We start from the raw sequence: 14,728 nt of genomic DNA on the forward strand, positions 1-14,728 counted from the left end.
CTGTGGAGAGTGACCACCCTCCTGCCCACTGTGGCTCTGGGTGACAGGTTACCATGGTAACAGGCACTTGTGGAGAGTGACCACCCTCCTGCCCACTGTGGCTCTGGGTGACAGGTTACCATGGTAACAGGCCCCTGTGGAGAGTGACCACCCTCCTGCCCACTGTGGCTCTGGGTGACAGGTTACCATGTAACATGCACCTATGAAGAGTGACCAACCTCTTGCTGACTGTGGCTCTGGGAGGCAGGTTACCATGGTAACAGGCACCTGTGGAGAGTGCCCGCCCTCCTGCTGACTGTGGCTCTGGTGGAAAGAGAGCTGGGCCTGGCTCCCTGAGGACGAGCTGTGTGACTGCCACAGCGGGAAGGGAAGAAGACACTTTCCACCCTTTCTGCAACTTTCTACCCGGTGCAGGGGGAAACCACGGCTCCCTGCTGGGCTCTGAGGTTCCACACCTCCTCCCCACCACACTGTTTGCTCAGCCTCAGTTTGCTCATCTCCAAAACTGGAATATCACCCACTTCTAGGCATTTGCCTGAAAAAAGCAAACACGGACTTTAAGAGATGAACCCATTCCTTATGAACTGCAGCACTATTTATAACAGTAAGTGGAAACAACCTAAGGAACCACTGACAGACAAACGGAAACAGATGAGGAGGAACGTACATACACAGCGACAGGCGACTCCTCCACAGGCCAAGAGGAAATCCTGCCATTTGCAACCACACGGATGCATGGAGAAGGCATTGGGCTTAGTGGAGCAAGCCAGACACAGGGAGATGGACTCCACATGGCTTCACTCATGTGTGTAGTGTAGAGAAAACAAAACACAACAAGGTGAACACAACACACAGTGCAGAGCTTCTGCACTCTGATGCCAACAGAGGATACCAGAGGGGAGGAGGAGAAGAGGTATATTAAGAGGAAGCTGGGGTCTGTGTCAATTTGCAGTGAACACCTGAAACTTATGTAATGTTATAATGCAGTATTTTTTTATTTTATTTTATTTTGCTTTTGGGTCACACCCGGAGATGCACAGGGGTTAACTCCTGGCTCTGCACTCAGGAATAACTCCTGTCCATGCTTGGGGGACCATGTGGGATGCTGGGAATTGAACCCGGGTTGGCCGCGTGCAAGGCAAACGCCCTACCCGCTGTGCTATCACTCCAGCCCCTATAATGCAATAGTAACGCAGTAACAATAAAGTGTGGGTGAGATACTCTCGGTAGCTTGCCGGGCTCTTCTTTCAATATGCCAAAAACAGTAACAAGTCTCACGATGGAGATGTTACTGGTGCCCGCTCGAGCAAATCGATGAGCACCGGGATGACAGCGACAGTGACAGTGAACAATAAAGTGAAATAAGGACATGTGTACGTATTTTTTAAGGTCATTGGGAGGGTTGAATGTGTCGCAAGAACACAGCGCTTCCTAGAGCAGAGTGGGGACCGAACTGGCTCACGCCATGGAACCCGACTCATGGTGTGCTGTGTAAACAGAGCCACTATTTTATATTCAGTGCTGTCCACTGAGCTATGGACCTACAGAATCCCGAAGTGAGCCGTCTAAGCCCTCAAAGTCCTTCGCCTTACCCGAGAAATCAGATCTCTGAGGAGTGGAGTGACCTGTCGGGGGCTAGTGAGCAGGAAACTCGGGCCTCGTACCCAGGAGCAGCCTGGGTCTAAGCCGAGTTCATTCACTGCACACACATCCGCTGAGCACCCGCGCGTTGGCGCCCCGTGACACTCGCAGGGAATGCTCCCGGCGGCTCCTGCAGGTCCTGGGGTGACACAGGGCGTCTCATGATAAAGCAACGTCCCTGGAAGGCTGACCCACACGCCACTCCTCTCCTAGCACACCCACACACAGTTCTCGCATCTCGCTCAGCGGAGCCGCGCCCTCGGGTGTGTAGCTGGGGCAGAGACCTCCTCGCTGTGCCCTCACTAATCCCCAGCAGCGATTTAGCGCCTCTAATGCTGCAGGCTCCTCTCTGCTCCTGAGTTAATCCTTGCAGCTGCTCCAGGAGATGCGACAAGGGCTAGGATCTGGTTTGTACCCGCAGCAGAACCCAGGTCTAAACCAGATTCCTTCTGAGGGCACTGTAGCACTGTCGTCCCATTGTTCATCGATTTGCTCGAGCGGGCACCAGTAATGTCTCCATTGTGAGACTTGTTGTTACTGTTTTTGGCATATTGAATACACTATGGGGCGCTTGCCAGGTTTTGCCATGCAGGGGGATACTCTTGGTAGCTTGCTGGGTTCTCCGAGAGAGATGGAGGAATCGAACCCAGGTCAGCCGCATGCAAGGCAAACTCCCTACCCACTATGCTATGGCTCCAAATATTCAAAAATATTTGCTGCACCCACGAATTTAGTGAGGCAGAGCTGGGATCTGAGACCTGGCAATCTGCCAGGCCAGAGTTTGCTTCTGGTTATATTTTTTCCTACTTTTGTTCAAGAGAATTGAGCTTCTGTAAGTTAAAAGGGGCTGAAGAGAGACAGCAGATGAGTTAAGGTGAAACCTGTGCACAGGCCAACCTTGGTTTGGTCCCTGACATCTCCTGGGCCCCAAGCATCGCTGAGTCCAGCTCCAGAGGTCCCCAGGCACTGCTAGGTGTGCCCTGGGGGGCCCCCACAAGAGAGGTGACCCAGGCAATCTCTGGTGCCTTGAGGCTGAGTAGCGCCCAATCCTTGGGCACTTGCATTGAACCAGTTGGCTGGGAATCACGGGGAGGGGTCCCCATGTTTCCAAAGCATTGGTTGGGAGGCCCCCCACCCTCATAATAAAATCACTCACGTAAGACACTTCCAGACTATATCAATGACCTCAATGACTCCAGACCTTACTGTCTCAGGTGGGCTGTGGTGGGGGGGGGGCTGTGGCTGGGGGAGGCTTCCCTCTCCTGCATCACCCGGAAGTCCCTTGGGTGAGCTTGCATCTGCACCCAGCAGGATGCAGGAAATGTGAGGTCAGAGAGCTAGTCCAGCGGGGAGGGCATTTGCCTTCAGGCAGTCGGCCTGGGTTTGATCCCCGACATCCCACACGGCCCCCCAAGAACAGCCAGGAGTGATTTCCATGAGCTGAGCCAGGAGTAACCCTGGAACATCGCGGGGTGCCACTCCCATCTCTCCCCTCCAAAATACATGCAAGGAATGTCTGAGAAAGGAGAGACAGGAATGAAATGAAAGCAGAGGAGCAAGAATGGGGGTCAGAGCAGGCGGCCGGCGAAGGGCCTCACCCTCTGCAGCTTCCTCCTCTCGGCCTCCCCCGAGGAGCGCACAGACTTGATTTCCCGCGCGTGCTTCTTGACCAGCTCCTCCAGCCGCCGCACCAGCTGCTCTCGGAGACGCTCCTTCTCCTCTTCCGTCTGCTGCTTGATCTTGCGCAGGTCTTCCTCGTACTGCTGCTTCACGGACTCCGTCTCCACAGAGGCCTCGTCCTGGGTCTGTGAAAGCAGAGAGTCTTGGCAAGCTGCCAGGGTGAGGCCGAGCCTCGCACGCCTTCTGCGGCGCCGCTTTTACAGTGTCTATATTCTGGGTTTACGGCTTAGGTGGCAAGGTGCAATAAAGTTTACAAGACTGTATATTTGATTTTTGTACGAGACTTCCCATTAGCCACCTGCACGCAGGGGGGCGGCGGGAACCTGAGGCCAGGATCTAATTTCCCGGGAGTCAGTGAGAAGAAATGGGCACATCCCGGCACGATTCCTAGGCCCAACTCCCCAGTCATCAGCTGGGCCGGGAGGTGGCTGGCCAAAGGCTCCCACACACAGCCCCCGAAGGCCCCAGAGCTTGGCTTCCCAATGACCCCACGTGGTTGGGGGCCGGCCTCTCCCGAGAGCAGAAGCATCGGGCAGCGAGGCCGGACATCCTCAGACACTCACTCCCTGCCCTTCGGGGTCTCCTTTCACGCACGAACACTCCGGCAGGAAGTTCGGGTCCTGCTGAGGAGGGGGGCTGCTGGGTTCCGCGTCAGTTGCTTCTCCCGGGACGTTATGCTCGGGGAACGGCTGTGTCTTCGTGTCATCTGCAAGCAGAAGCCTCGTTATGCTCTGCAATGCCCTTGGCCGTGGTCTGGCGCCTGAGGACTGAACCCCCAGCCTGAGACGGGCAACTCCTTCCCACCGCCCCCGAGCAGTCGCCGCAGTCGCCGCTCCTCCACGCCCCAGGTGGCCATCTCTGGCGCGAGAGAGCCCAGGGCTGCAGGCGCTTGCCTGGGTCTCTCCCGGCACTGCACACGTCCCCAAGCAATAGCCCAGGGTCACTCAGAGCCAGGACGGGCCCCTGAGAACCACTGTGGCTGCGGCCCCCAACGCCTGTCCCCCAAATGGTGGCCATTCTTGTTCAAAATAAACCCCCCAAAACCTTGAGTCCAGGGGCCGGAGTGATAGGGTAGGGTGTTTGTCTTGCACACGGCCGACCAGGGTTCGATTCCCAGCATCCCATATGGTTCCCCAAGCACCGCCAGGAGTGATTCCTGAGTGCAGAGCCAGGAGTAACCCCTGAGCATCGCTGGGTGAGACCAAAAAAGAAAAAAAAAAAAAAAAACCTTGAGTTCAAGCAGTTGCCCTACTTTTTTTCCCTCAAGCAAAGGAGTTTTTCTTTTTTTTTTTTAATTTAAATTTTTTTTCTTTTATTTTTTATTTTTTGCTTTTTGGGTCACACCTGGCAATGCACAGGAGTTACTCCTGGCTCTGCACTCAGGAATTACTCCTAGCAATGCTCAGGGGACCATATGGGATGCTGGGAATCGAACCTGGTTGGCTGCGTGCAAGTCAAACGCTCCACCCGCTGTGCTATTGCTCCAGCCCCAGGAGTTTTTCTTATTTGGGGGATTATGCCTCCATGGGTTCACAAGATGAAACATTCAGGTCCAGGATGTGGCGTGGTGGTAGAGCACATGTCTTGCATGTGTGAGGTCCTGGGTTTGATTCCCAGAACCACGTGCATGTACACACATATGCACACACACACACACACACACACACACACAAACACACACACACAGAATCCATCCATTCAACAGGAGCATGACAGGAATCTAGAGAGTGAGAAGAGAATGTGTATCAAGCGGGAATGGCTCATTCTGTCCCCTGATTGCTGAGGCGCCCGTACGCTATGTCTGAGGGTCTGCTCCAGGCCCTCCGCACGGCACTGCTTCCCCGGCAGTTCTCCAGAGTGTGGCGGCCCCTCTGTCCTGAACTTTTTCATCCCTACTGTGAGAGCCACACCCAGGACAGCAGAGTGTCCCCAGGGGCTGCAGAGCGGAGAGACAACACGGAGGGTGAGATGCACGCCTTGCACACGGCCCACCTCAGCTCCACCCCAGCCCCCCAGAAAGCCCCCTGGGTCCCTCCAGGAGTGATCCCTGAGCAGAGAGCCAGGAGGCAGCCCTGAGCACTGCCACACGGGGCTCGTGTTGGGGTCTTTGCCGTTGCTCCTGGGGTCCAGCTGGTCTCACTGTCAGTGCCTCGAGTTAGAGATTCTTAGAAATAAGCACAGGCTCTGCCACCAACCATTGAGCTAACTGGCTCTCAATGAAGAGCCACTTTATCCTTCTCAGCCTCGTTCCTTCCCTGCTAGTATTTAGGGGAGGTGGATTTGGGCCCAATGGTGCTCAGGAGTAACTCCTAGGGCAGAGGGAACACTCCTGGCGGTGCTCAGGGGACAATATGGGGTGTCAGGGTCCAAAGTAGGGCCAGCCGAAATCAAGGCAAGTGCCGTAACCCCTGGAGTATGTCTCTACCCTCAGCCTCATTTCCCATCCTACATGTAAGCCAGAGTCCAGGGGCAGACCAGCCTCGGGAGGTTATCGGCCAGGCCAGCACTCTTCGCTGTTACAACACAGCTTTGTGGAGCTGAAGAGATAGTCCAGTGGTGAGGGTACATGCCTTGCATGCCATCGACCTGGGCTCGATCCCCAGTATCCCATGTGGTCCCCTGAGCCCACTAGTAGTAATTCCTGAGTGCAGAGCCAGGAGTAAGCCCTGAGCACCAATGGGTGCCCTCCCCAAACAAACAAACAACCAAAAACTAAGAAGAGAGCTTTGGCCTAGGGTGCGGGAAGTTGGGGCACAGTGGGAAGTGGGGGGGACTGATGGGCAGAGGAGCTTTTGCACCCTGCCTTTCAGCCCTGTGACGTCAGCTCACCCGCCCCACCAGGAAGGTCAAATCTCACAGCCTTGGCCCCCCCGACTCCGTTCCCACGGGTCTGAGGTGGCAGCCCTCAGCAGCCTGTCAGTGGGCAAAGAAGGGGGGAGGGCGCCACACCTGGTTTCTGGGTCACGTGACACTCCCGCAGCAGCAGCCTGTCTTTGGCCACCGACAGCTTCTCCCCGAGCTTTTTGGCGGTGCTCTTCAACTCGGAATTCTCCTGCCGAGCCTCCTTGAGCTGCACGTCCAGGTCCTACACAGACAGACGGGATTTAGTCCAGTCCCACAGAGACACACCCGGGAACCCAGAACCGCCGGCAGCTCCGTGGGTCCCAGGGCCCGTCAGAGCCCCGGCTGCAGCTCTGCAGGGCTGCGTGCCCCGGGATGAGGGGTTCACCTTCCGGGAATGAGCAAGCGCCGAGTAAACATGAGGAGACTCAGTTCCTGCTCCTTACAGAGATGCAGCCCCAGGAGCCTGTGGGGCTCGGAGCTCCGGTGTCCCTCCCTCCCTCTCCCAGGAAGTCTCAAGCACTTTCACAAGTTTTGCTTTGTTTGGGGGCCACACACAGCAGTGCTCAGGGCTTACTCCTGGCTCTGAGCTCAGGGACCACACCCTGCAGGGCTCGGGGAACCTCTGAGGTGCTGGGGATCGAACCCAGGTCAGTTGTGATAACACAAGCGCCCTCCCGCTGTACTATCACTCCAGCCCAGACTCAAGTAGTTCAGAACAGGGAAGTGGTTCCCACCGAGTGTGGGCTTTTAATGAGACTGACCCAAGTTTGAAACTTTGTCTTTATGTTGCATGTGGCCAGTTCTTATGCTCTCAGTTTCTCTTATCTTCTCAGGTGAAAGTTTATAATAGTCTGTGAAAGTTTCTAAGAGGCTCCTTGAGGCCAGACATCACATCTAGCTCACCGCGGGTATATCCTGCACAGAGCCTGGCCTGGCACATAGTAAGTGCTCAATAAACATTAGCCAGCGGCTTGCCATGGAACTCCATGGAAAGGCGTGAGTGCATGTAGCGGCCAAGGGCTTTGCATGTAGTAGGCACTCTCCTGACACATAGTAGGTGCTCGCCCCCCGGGTCTTGCTTATGACCCCACCCCCGCCCCCCACAGAGAGGGTACGGAGACCAGGCGTTACCTGGATCCTGTCCTTCAGCTTCTGGGCGTACTTCTTCAGGTCGCTGATCTTGCGGCCGCGGTGCTCCAGGTCGCCTTCCAGCTTGCGCACCTGCGCCTGCAGCGCCGACTCCTGCACCTGGAAGTTCCTGCGGAGGTCGGTCTCCTTCTCCTGCCACTGCCACAGCGCCTCGCTCACCGACTGCTGCATGGCCCGGCGGATGGCCTCGTTCTCGCGCTCGTAGGTGGCCTGCAGCTCCTCGGCCTTGCGCGCGTAGTCCCTGCTCAGCTGCTGGTTCTCGCCCCGCAGGCGCTCCACCTCCTGCAGCACCTCGCGCATGCCGGGGTCGTCGCGGCCCGGCTCGGCCTGCGGCTCGGGGCTGTCCTGGGACGGCCGCCCGCCCCACGGCGGGGGCTCGGGGCCGCCCAGGTGCCGCAGCCGCTTCTCGTAGTCGGCCTTGAGCTGCAGCATCTCCTGCGAGAGCGTGAGCACGCGCTCGGCGTGCTCGGCCTCGGCCCGCAGCTCGCGCTCGTGGCTCTGCAGGCGGCACGAGGCCGACTGCGCCAGCGCCTCCTGCGTGCGGCGCGTCTGCAGCTCCAGCGCGCTCTCCAGCGCCCGCACGCGCTCCCGCAGCGCCGCCTCGCCCGCGCCCGCCGCGCGCTGCAGCTCGTCCTGGTGCGCCTCCCGCAGCGCCTCCAGGCTGGCCTCCGCCTCGTCCTGCCGCGTGTTCAGGGCGTAGATCACCTGCGGGGGCCGGGAGGGTCAGGGCCAGCAGGGCACGGGGGCCACGGGGCCACGGGCCCCACCCCACGCACGGACGCGCTGCCCTCGACGGGAGGGCCTGGGGGCAGGTGTGCGCGGAAAATGGTCTGGAGAACTGAGTGCGGAACGGAAGGGTGGGGAGGTAAGGGGACAGGAGGGACAACCTCTGGGGACATGTACTGCAAAGAGTAGTGCCCGGAAAGGGGTGCGGGGGCGGGGGGAGACAGAGACAGACACAGAGACACACTAAGACAGAGACAGGGAGAAGAGGAAGACACGAGACACACACAGATACACAGAGAGAGAAACAGAGACAGAGACACAGAGGCAGAAAGACAGAGACACACACAGGCAAAGAAAGACAGAGACAGAGAGACAGAGAGAGATAGAGACAGACAGAGACAGAGACACAGAGACAGAAAGACAGAGACACATACAGGGAAAGAAAGACAGAAAGAGAGACACAGAGACAGAGACAGAGAGAGATGGAGACACACTGAGAGACAAGGAGAGAGATAAGACAGACACAGATCTAGGGAGAGACAGACAGACAGAAACAGAGACAGATGCACACACATACACACACAGAAAAAAGTGCCTGCCATAGAAGCAGGCTGGGGTGGGGAGGCCGTGGCAGGAGGGAACAGGGGACACTGTGCTGGGAAATGCACGCTGCTGAAGGGCTGGGGGTTGGACCCGTATGACTGAAACCCAATCACGAACACCTTCATAACTGTATCTCATGGTGAGTCAATTGCACTGTAGCTCTGTCCTCCCATTGTTCATAGATCTGCTCCAGCGGGCACCAGTAACGTCTCCATTGTGAGACTTGTTGTTACTGTGTTTGGCATATCGAATACGCCACGGGGAGCTTGCCAGGCTCTGCCGTGCGGCCATGATACTCTCGGTAGCTTGCCGGGCTCTCCGAGAGGGACAGAGGAATCTAACCCGGGTTGGCTGTGTGCAAGGCAAACGCTCTACCTGCTGTGCTATCGCTCCAGTCCAGTGATTCAATTAAAAAATTAAATTTGAGAAAATGGCCTGAGAGAAGGGCTACTGTGTTCGTGGTCGTGGAAGTGGGCGCTCAGAGCTGAGGGCTGCTGGAGGACGGGTGCTCCATCACTGCGGGACCAGAGCTCAGACATGACACCTTTGTAGCTGTAGCTCATGGTGAGTCAAAAATAAAACAATAAAGATTAAAAAAAAAAAAGAACTAAGTGCTGAAAGGAGATAAAGGGAGATATATGATACCCTTTCAGTGGCAATACTGCAAGCCACAGTGCCTAAAAGGAGAGAGACTGGTGGCGGGAAATGCACACTGGTGAAGGCCTGGGGGTTGGACAGTGTATGACTGAAACCCAGTCGTGCACGACTGTGTATCTCATGGTGATTCAATTAAAAGTAAGTAAAAATTGTCCTGGGGGGGGGGTGCTGGGGAGTGGCAGAGGGACACACAGGATTGCTCCCCCCGCCACAGCCCTGCCAGGAGCAATCCCTGCGGGCAGAGCCAGGAGTAAGCCCTGAGAACTGCTGCTGTGTGGCCAAGAAAGAAAGGAAAAAAGAGGAAAGACTGAAGGAAGGAAGGGAGGGAGGGAGGGAGAGATGGGGAGGGGGGAAGAAGGAAGGGAGGAGGGAGGGAAGGAGGGAAGGAGGGAAGCAAGAAAGGGTAAGAAGAGAGGAAGAAAAGAAGGAGGAAGGAAGGAAGGAAGGAAGGAAGGAAGGAAGGAAGGAAGGAAGGAAGGAAGGAAGGAAGGAAGGAAGGAAGGCAGGCTCGCTCTCCCAGGACAAATTAAAAGAGGCGAATTTGTGGAAGCAATGTCGAGGGGCCGTTGCAGAAAGAACACTTTGGGACACCACCCCCTACCCCCAGACCACACAACACTAGGAAGAAGAATCCAACATGCAGAAAGGATTTTATATCATGACCCACTGGAATTTCTCCCAGGAATGCAACTTTGATCCAATACCTGAAAATCAGTATTACACCAGCCAAAGAGAATAAAGAACAACCCTCCCCCCTCCCCACACACACACCCCAGGTCTCCACGGGCTCAGGAAAAGCACTTGACAGGATTCAATACCCCGTCAGGACTAAAACACTCAGCAAACCAGAACCAGAAGGCGCTTATTCAGCTGGATGCAGGGCATGTATGGCAAACGCGCAGTGCCAGCTGCAAATAAAGCGTCATGCTGAACCTCCGAAGTCCCTAGGTCTGTTTGTCAATAGCAGCAGCTCTCCTGCCCCGGGAGAAGTCTGTGGAGTCGGCCCAGCCACCCGTGGCCGTGCTCAATTACAGCAAAGGGAGACAAAGCAAAATCAGCAAGAGGAAAAGGCAAGTGGGGTAAGTCTGGCGAGCACCGCGCACAGCGTCCAGACGTTCTCCCATCTGGAGTCGCACAGAACCTGCTCCTTTCCCAGTGCCGTGTGACAGGGCCTGTGGGTTACTGTCCCAAAGGGGCTCATTAAAGGCTTGGCCCTCGAGGTTTTCACTGGGGGCCTGGAAGAAAGCAAACTCTTGTTGTTTGTTTTGGGGGGCCACATGTGGTAGTGCCCGGAGCTTACTTTGTGTTCAGGATCACTCCTGGCTGGGCTTGGGGAACCATATGTGGTGCCAGGGATAGAACCCGGGTCAGCCACATGCAAGACAAGGGCCCTACCTGCTTACTACGGCTCCGGCTCCGGGAAGCTCTTATCCAGCGTCAAGCAAACTCCAGGTGCCCAGGACCAAGCAGACGCTAAGAATGAGTCCTACCATCCCAGCATGGACAGGCAAAGCCTCGCATGCCGGCCGTGCTCAGGGTCAATAGTCTCAGCCATGTTAAGTCTCTTCTTTATATTTTTTAAACACCAGAGGAGTTTCATTTTATTTTGGGCCACATCCGGCAATGCTCAGGGGTCATTCCTGGCTCTGCACTCAGGAATTACTCCTGGTGGTGCTCAGGGGACCAGATGGGATGCTGGGGATTGAACCCGGGTTGGCCACATGCAAGGCAAATGCCCTCCCCGCTGTACTATCGCTCCAGCTCCATGTTAAGTCCCTTCTGCATACCTAAGTTTCCAACTGACTGAAGAAAAACTGACCCCACACCCTTCATAGCCACGCTTGCCACGAGCAAATCATAATGTATGGGATTTTTCTCATGGTGAAAACAAAGGTTATTCCAGGACACGGGGCACTGGGGCTTCAGTCAAGGGGAAAATGAACCACCAATGTTGGTGCGTACCTAGAGCTCCTACATTCTCCTCTGCTCAGGAACAGAAGACTTAGTTGAAGGTGCAGTGTGGCCTGATGTTCGGGACATCAGACCAGAATATTCTGCGGGCAGGAAGCTGCCTGGTGTGCCAGGCCCACTTTGTGCTGTCTGGGCACCCGCTCCCGAGCGTCCTGCCTTGGGAAGCCGTCCCCGGGGGCACCCCCTGAATGGGCACAGGTGGGACCAGGCTGGGCCAGCAGGGAGGGCCTCCCACCTTGGGCAGGCCTCTCTGAGCCTCGGTGACTCGCGGTGTCTTGTGGCTAATGCCCCCCACCGTCGTCTGGTGGGTGAAGCTCTGGCTGTGAAGAGCTGCTTTGAAGGGGCCTCAGACTTCCTGTCCACTGACCTCCCTTCTGGAGACGGGAAAGGGGAGATAATGACCCTTCTCTGGGAGCTTAGCCTAAGGATAGTGTGTGCATAAGCAAGGAAATGCTTTTTTTTTTTTTTTTTGCTTTTTGGGTCACACCCGGCGATGCACAGGGGTCACTCCTGGCTCATGCACTCAGGAATCACCCCTGGCGGTGCTCAGGGGACCATATGGGATGCTGGGATTCAAACCCGGGTCGGCCGCATGCAAGGCAAACGTCCTACCCTCTGTGCTATCACTCCAGCCCAAGGAAATGCTTTTAAAAAAAAAAAATTATAGCTGCTCTCCGCTGAGATGTGATCTGAGCAGCCGCACATGTGTGGCTTCTCCGTCGCTGAATGACCTGATCCCAGAGGCCACCCACCGACCTACTTTTGGCACCAGCAGCTTCTTGCAGAAGTGTCTCTAGATTGTGACCTAAGCCACAGCCCCATGCCGCCCCAGGAGGGGAAAGGTATAAGGACCACTAAAGAGAGGCAGGAGCTTGCAATGATGCAATTTCTGGCAGAAATTTCTCTGGACTTAGTTACTAAAATATTAAAATGCAGAAATCCAAAACCGCGCGGCTGCTATCGCGGTCGTGTGACCTCATATCTCTTCATTCTCAGCAGTGGAAAACAAATTATCAAATGCTTCCTTTTCAGCAGGTCTGATTTGGGGGGGGACTCTAAACAATAATAGTGAGTTTTTTTGTGGAAATATTGAATGTAATCAAAGTAAAGAGAAAGTAAAGTGAAAATTATCAGCTACACAGGTTGGGGGGTGGGGATGGGATGGGAGGTATACTGAGGTTCTTGGTGGTGGAACATGTGCACTGGTGATTCAATTAAAATATATATATATATATATATTATATGTTTTATTAAGGCACCATGATTTACTGTTAGCCTGTGACTCGGTTTCCCAAAAGACCACCAAGAAGCTGACTCAAGTGCAAGCGCAAGAGGGTCTTTATTGACTAGCTCGAGCTAGGACTAGCGGGAGAGTCACCATCCTCCAAGCAAGCGTTGGTGGGGGGGGGGGGGGCGGCTTTCCTTTGGCAATGTCTCGGGGACTTTCCCTTACTTGGTGACTTCTGTTTGGGTCTTAGCGGGGTCAGCTGCCCAGCTGGGCTGCTGACCCGGGCAGTTGCCAGGCGGTGGCCCAGGGTTAACTGCCCCTGGTCTAATTAGATTAGCTGTTCTAGCCAGCCGTGCCTGATTAGTTGTCCTCCTGTCACTTTATTTCAGGGGGTGGGGGAGGGGCGAAGCTGCAACTTCAGTTTAGAGAGCAAAATTCAGGCCTCTCAGGCCAAATCCTTCGCAGGGCCTGTCACGGCGCTGCCTTGCCTCTCCATCTTCCGTCACACAGTCATTCCTCGCTGAGGCAGACGATGTTCCCGCATCAGCCCCAACACAGGCGATAACTTCCCTCCCCAGTGCCCCCAGGCCCCTCGCACCCGCAGCCCGCCTCCTTCACAGGCACAGTTTTTGGCTTGGTTGTCGTCATCTGGGTCTCCGGGGTCACTGTTGTTGGCTCTGGGGTTGAGGCCATGTTCCATGCTCCACAGCACTGCTAAGCTGGGGCCCTGGTCCCTGCCCCGCTCCCTCCCTCCCCCTCCTCTCTCCCCATTTCCCCTCCCGTCCTCATTCCTACAGTCCCGGGCCAGGAGTCATCAGGCACCTTTTAAAGACACATCACCTGTCTTGTATTCTCGCCCCGTTTTATCCACATTCACATTCATCCTCACCCTGTCTTCCCCCTTAACAATAGATTTTTGGAGCCTTTGCTATTTCTGTCGATAAATTCCTCATTTTTATTTCTGGCTGCTTCATAAGCCATCATTTGAATGTGCTAAAATTAATCTCTCTGTTCCCGCTGAGAGACAGTAAGTAGGTTCCCTGTAGAAGATGACGGATGGGTTTCGCATCTCCACGTTATTAAGTTCCACTTTCTTCACTCTCGGCCAAGTGGCCACCTTCTGCCTGGCCGAGTATAGAAAGATGTGTTGTCGTTACTTTTGGGGTGAATCGTCCCTTTCTGAACCGTCCTCTGGGACCAGGAAGTGGACGCCACGGGAAGGGTAGCCCAATAAAGGAAATAAGCAGAGTCAGGTCTCAGTACCGGGGAAGACGGTGCCAGCTCAGCCTGATGCCCCGGATTGAACTGTTTCCGTGTCCCATAATGCCGGTACTTAAGCTCTATGTTATACTGATGTATGTGGTTGGTAGACAGAGAAGCGCCGATGGCAATGAATTCCTAGGATGTAATAAACCGCCCACCCTTAAGGCCATCAGGGCCCCCCGTAAGCACAGGAAGTAAGGCCTGACAAGACTTTCTACCCGGTGCCAGCAGCAGACCCAGAACAGGCTGGACCCCCTTCGAGAAGCTCCAGCAGGAACCAAAGGCCAAGAAAGGAATTTCAAAGACCATCAGCACTGCCGACTCCAGCCCCAGGCAGCCTCCCTAATAGCAGACTTCGACCCAAGCAGAAGCCCCACACGGGGCGGGTTGGAGAAACCCTATAAAGGCCACCTAGGACAAAGGAAGGGCGCGCATATGCTGCCCGAGCCCATGTGCTGCTTGTGCCCACGTGGCCGAGCACACGTGGTGCCTGAGCACACGTGTTGCCCGCATCTCCCCTCTTGAGACGTGTGCTCTCCTGCTTCCACATCTAATGCTGGGCGGTGCGAGGGGCTCTCTCCGCCTTTGCACAAGCCCTCCCACTCTCTCTCCCTCCTTCGCCTTCCTAAAAGCCTCCTAAATAAAATCTGTTTTTACTTCACTGCTCGTCTACTCCTGAAATGCTTTTCCGTCAGGCAAGAGAAGAACCCTGAAAGCCTGGCTAAAGCCAGGGACTGGCTTTCCTTTCCTGCAAAAAAGCAAATCCTCGCCCCACCCTGAGTCCATGGCTCCCCAAGAAATCGGGTGGCGGGGATCGACTCCCGTGCCTTGCAGACCAAGGGGACTTCAGGTGTGGCCTGACGGCCACATGGTGGGGCAGGCGGGGCCCAGACCCTGGCCGAGCAGGGGCTCATCGCAGACTTTAGCAGCCCTGGTCTTCCCAGCTGGGGCTCGGGCGGCAGAGGC

The 14,728-nt window shown here is 55.7% G+C and overlaps 1 protein-coding gene across 1 annotated transcript in view; it reads right to left on the minus strand.

The window, feature by feature from the left end:
* FAM184B (family with sequence similarity 184 member B) overlaps window positions 1–14,728 on the minus strand; it is an 85,913-nt gene that overhangs the window by 39,769 nt on the left and 31,416 nt on the right. The window contains exons 2-5 of the mRNA XM_055140463.1: window positions 7,297–8,019; window positions 6,271–6,406; window positions 3,885–4,027; window positions 3,240–3,446 (exon numbers count right to left, since the gene is read on the minus strand). Of these exons, the coding sequence (XP_054996438.1) occupies window positions 3,240–3,446; window positions 3,885–4,027; window positions 6,271–6,406; window positions 7,297–8,019 (1,209 nt within the window). The remainder of the gene's footprint in view (window positions 1–3,239; window positions 3,447–3,884; window positions 4,028–6,270; window positions 6,407–7,296; window positions 8,020–14,728) is intronic.

This window comes from Sorex araneus, chromosome 5, assembly GCF_027595985.1.
Source record: "Sorex araneus isolate mSorAra2 chromosome 5, mSorAra2.pri, whole genome shotgun sequence".
Taxonomy (NCBI): domain Eukaryota; kingdom Metazoa; phylum Chordata; class Mammalia; order Eulipotyphla; family Soricidae; genus Sorex; species Sorex araneus.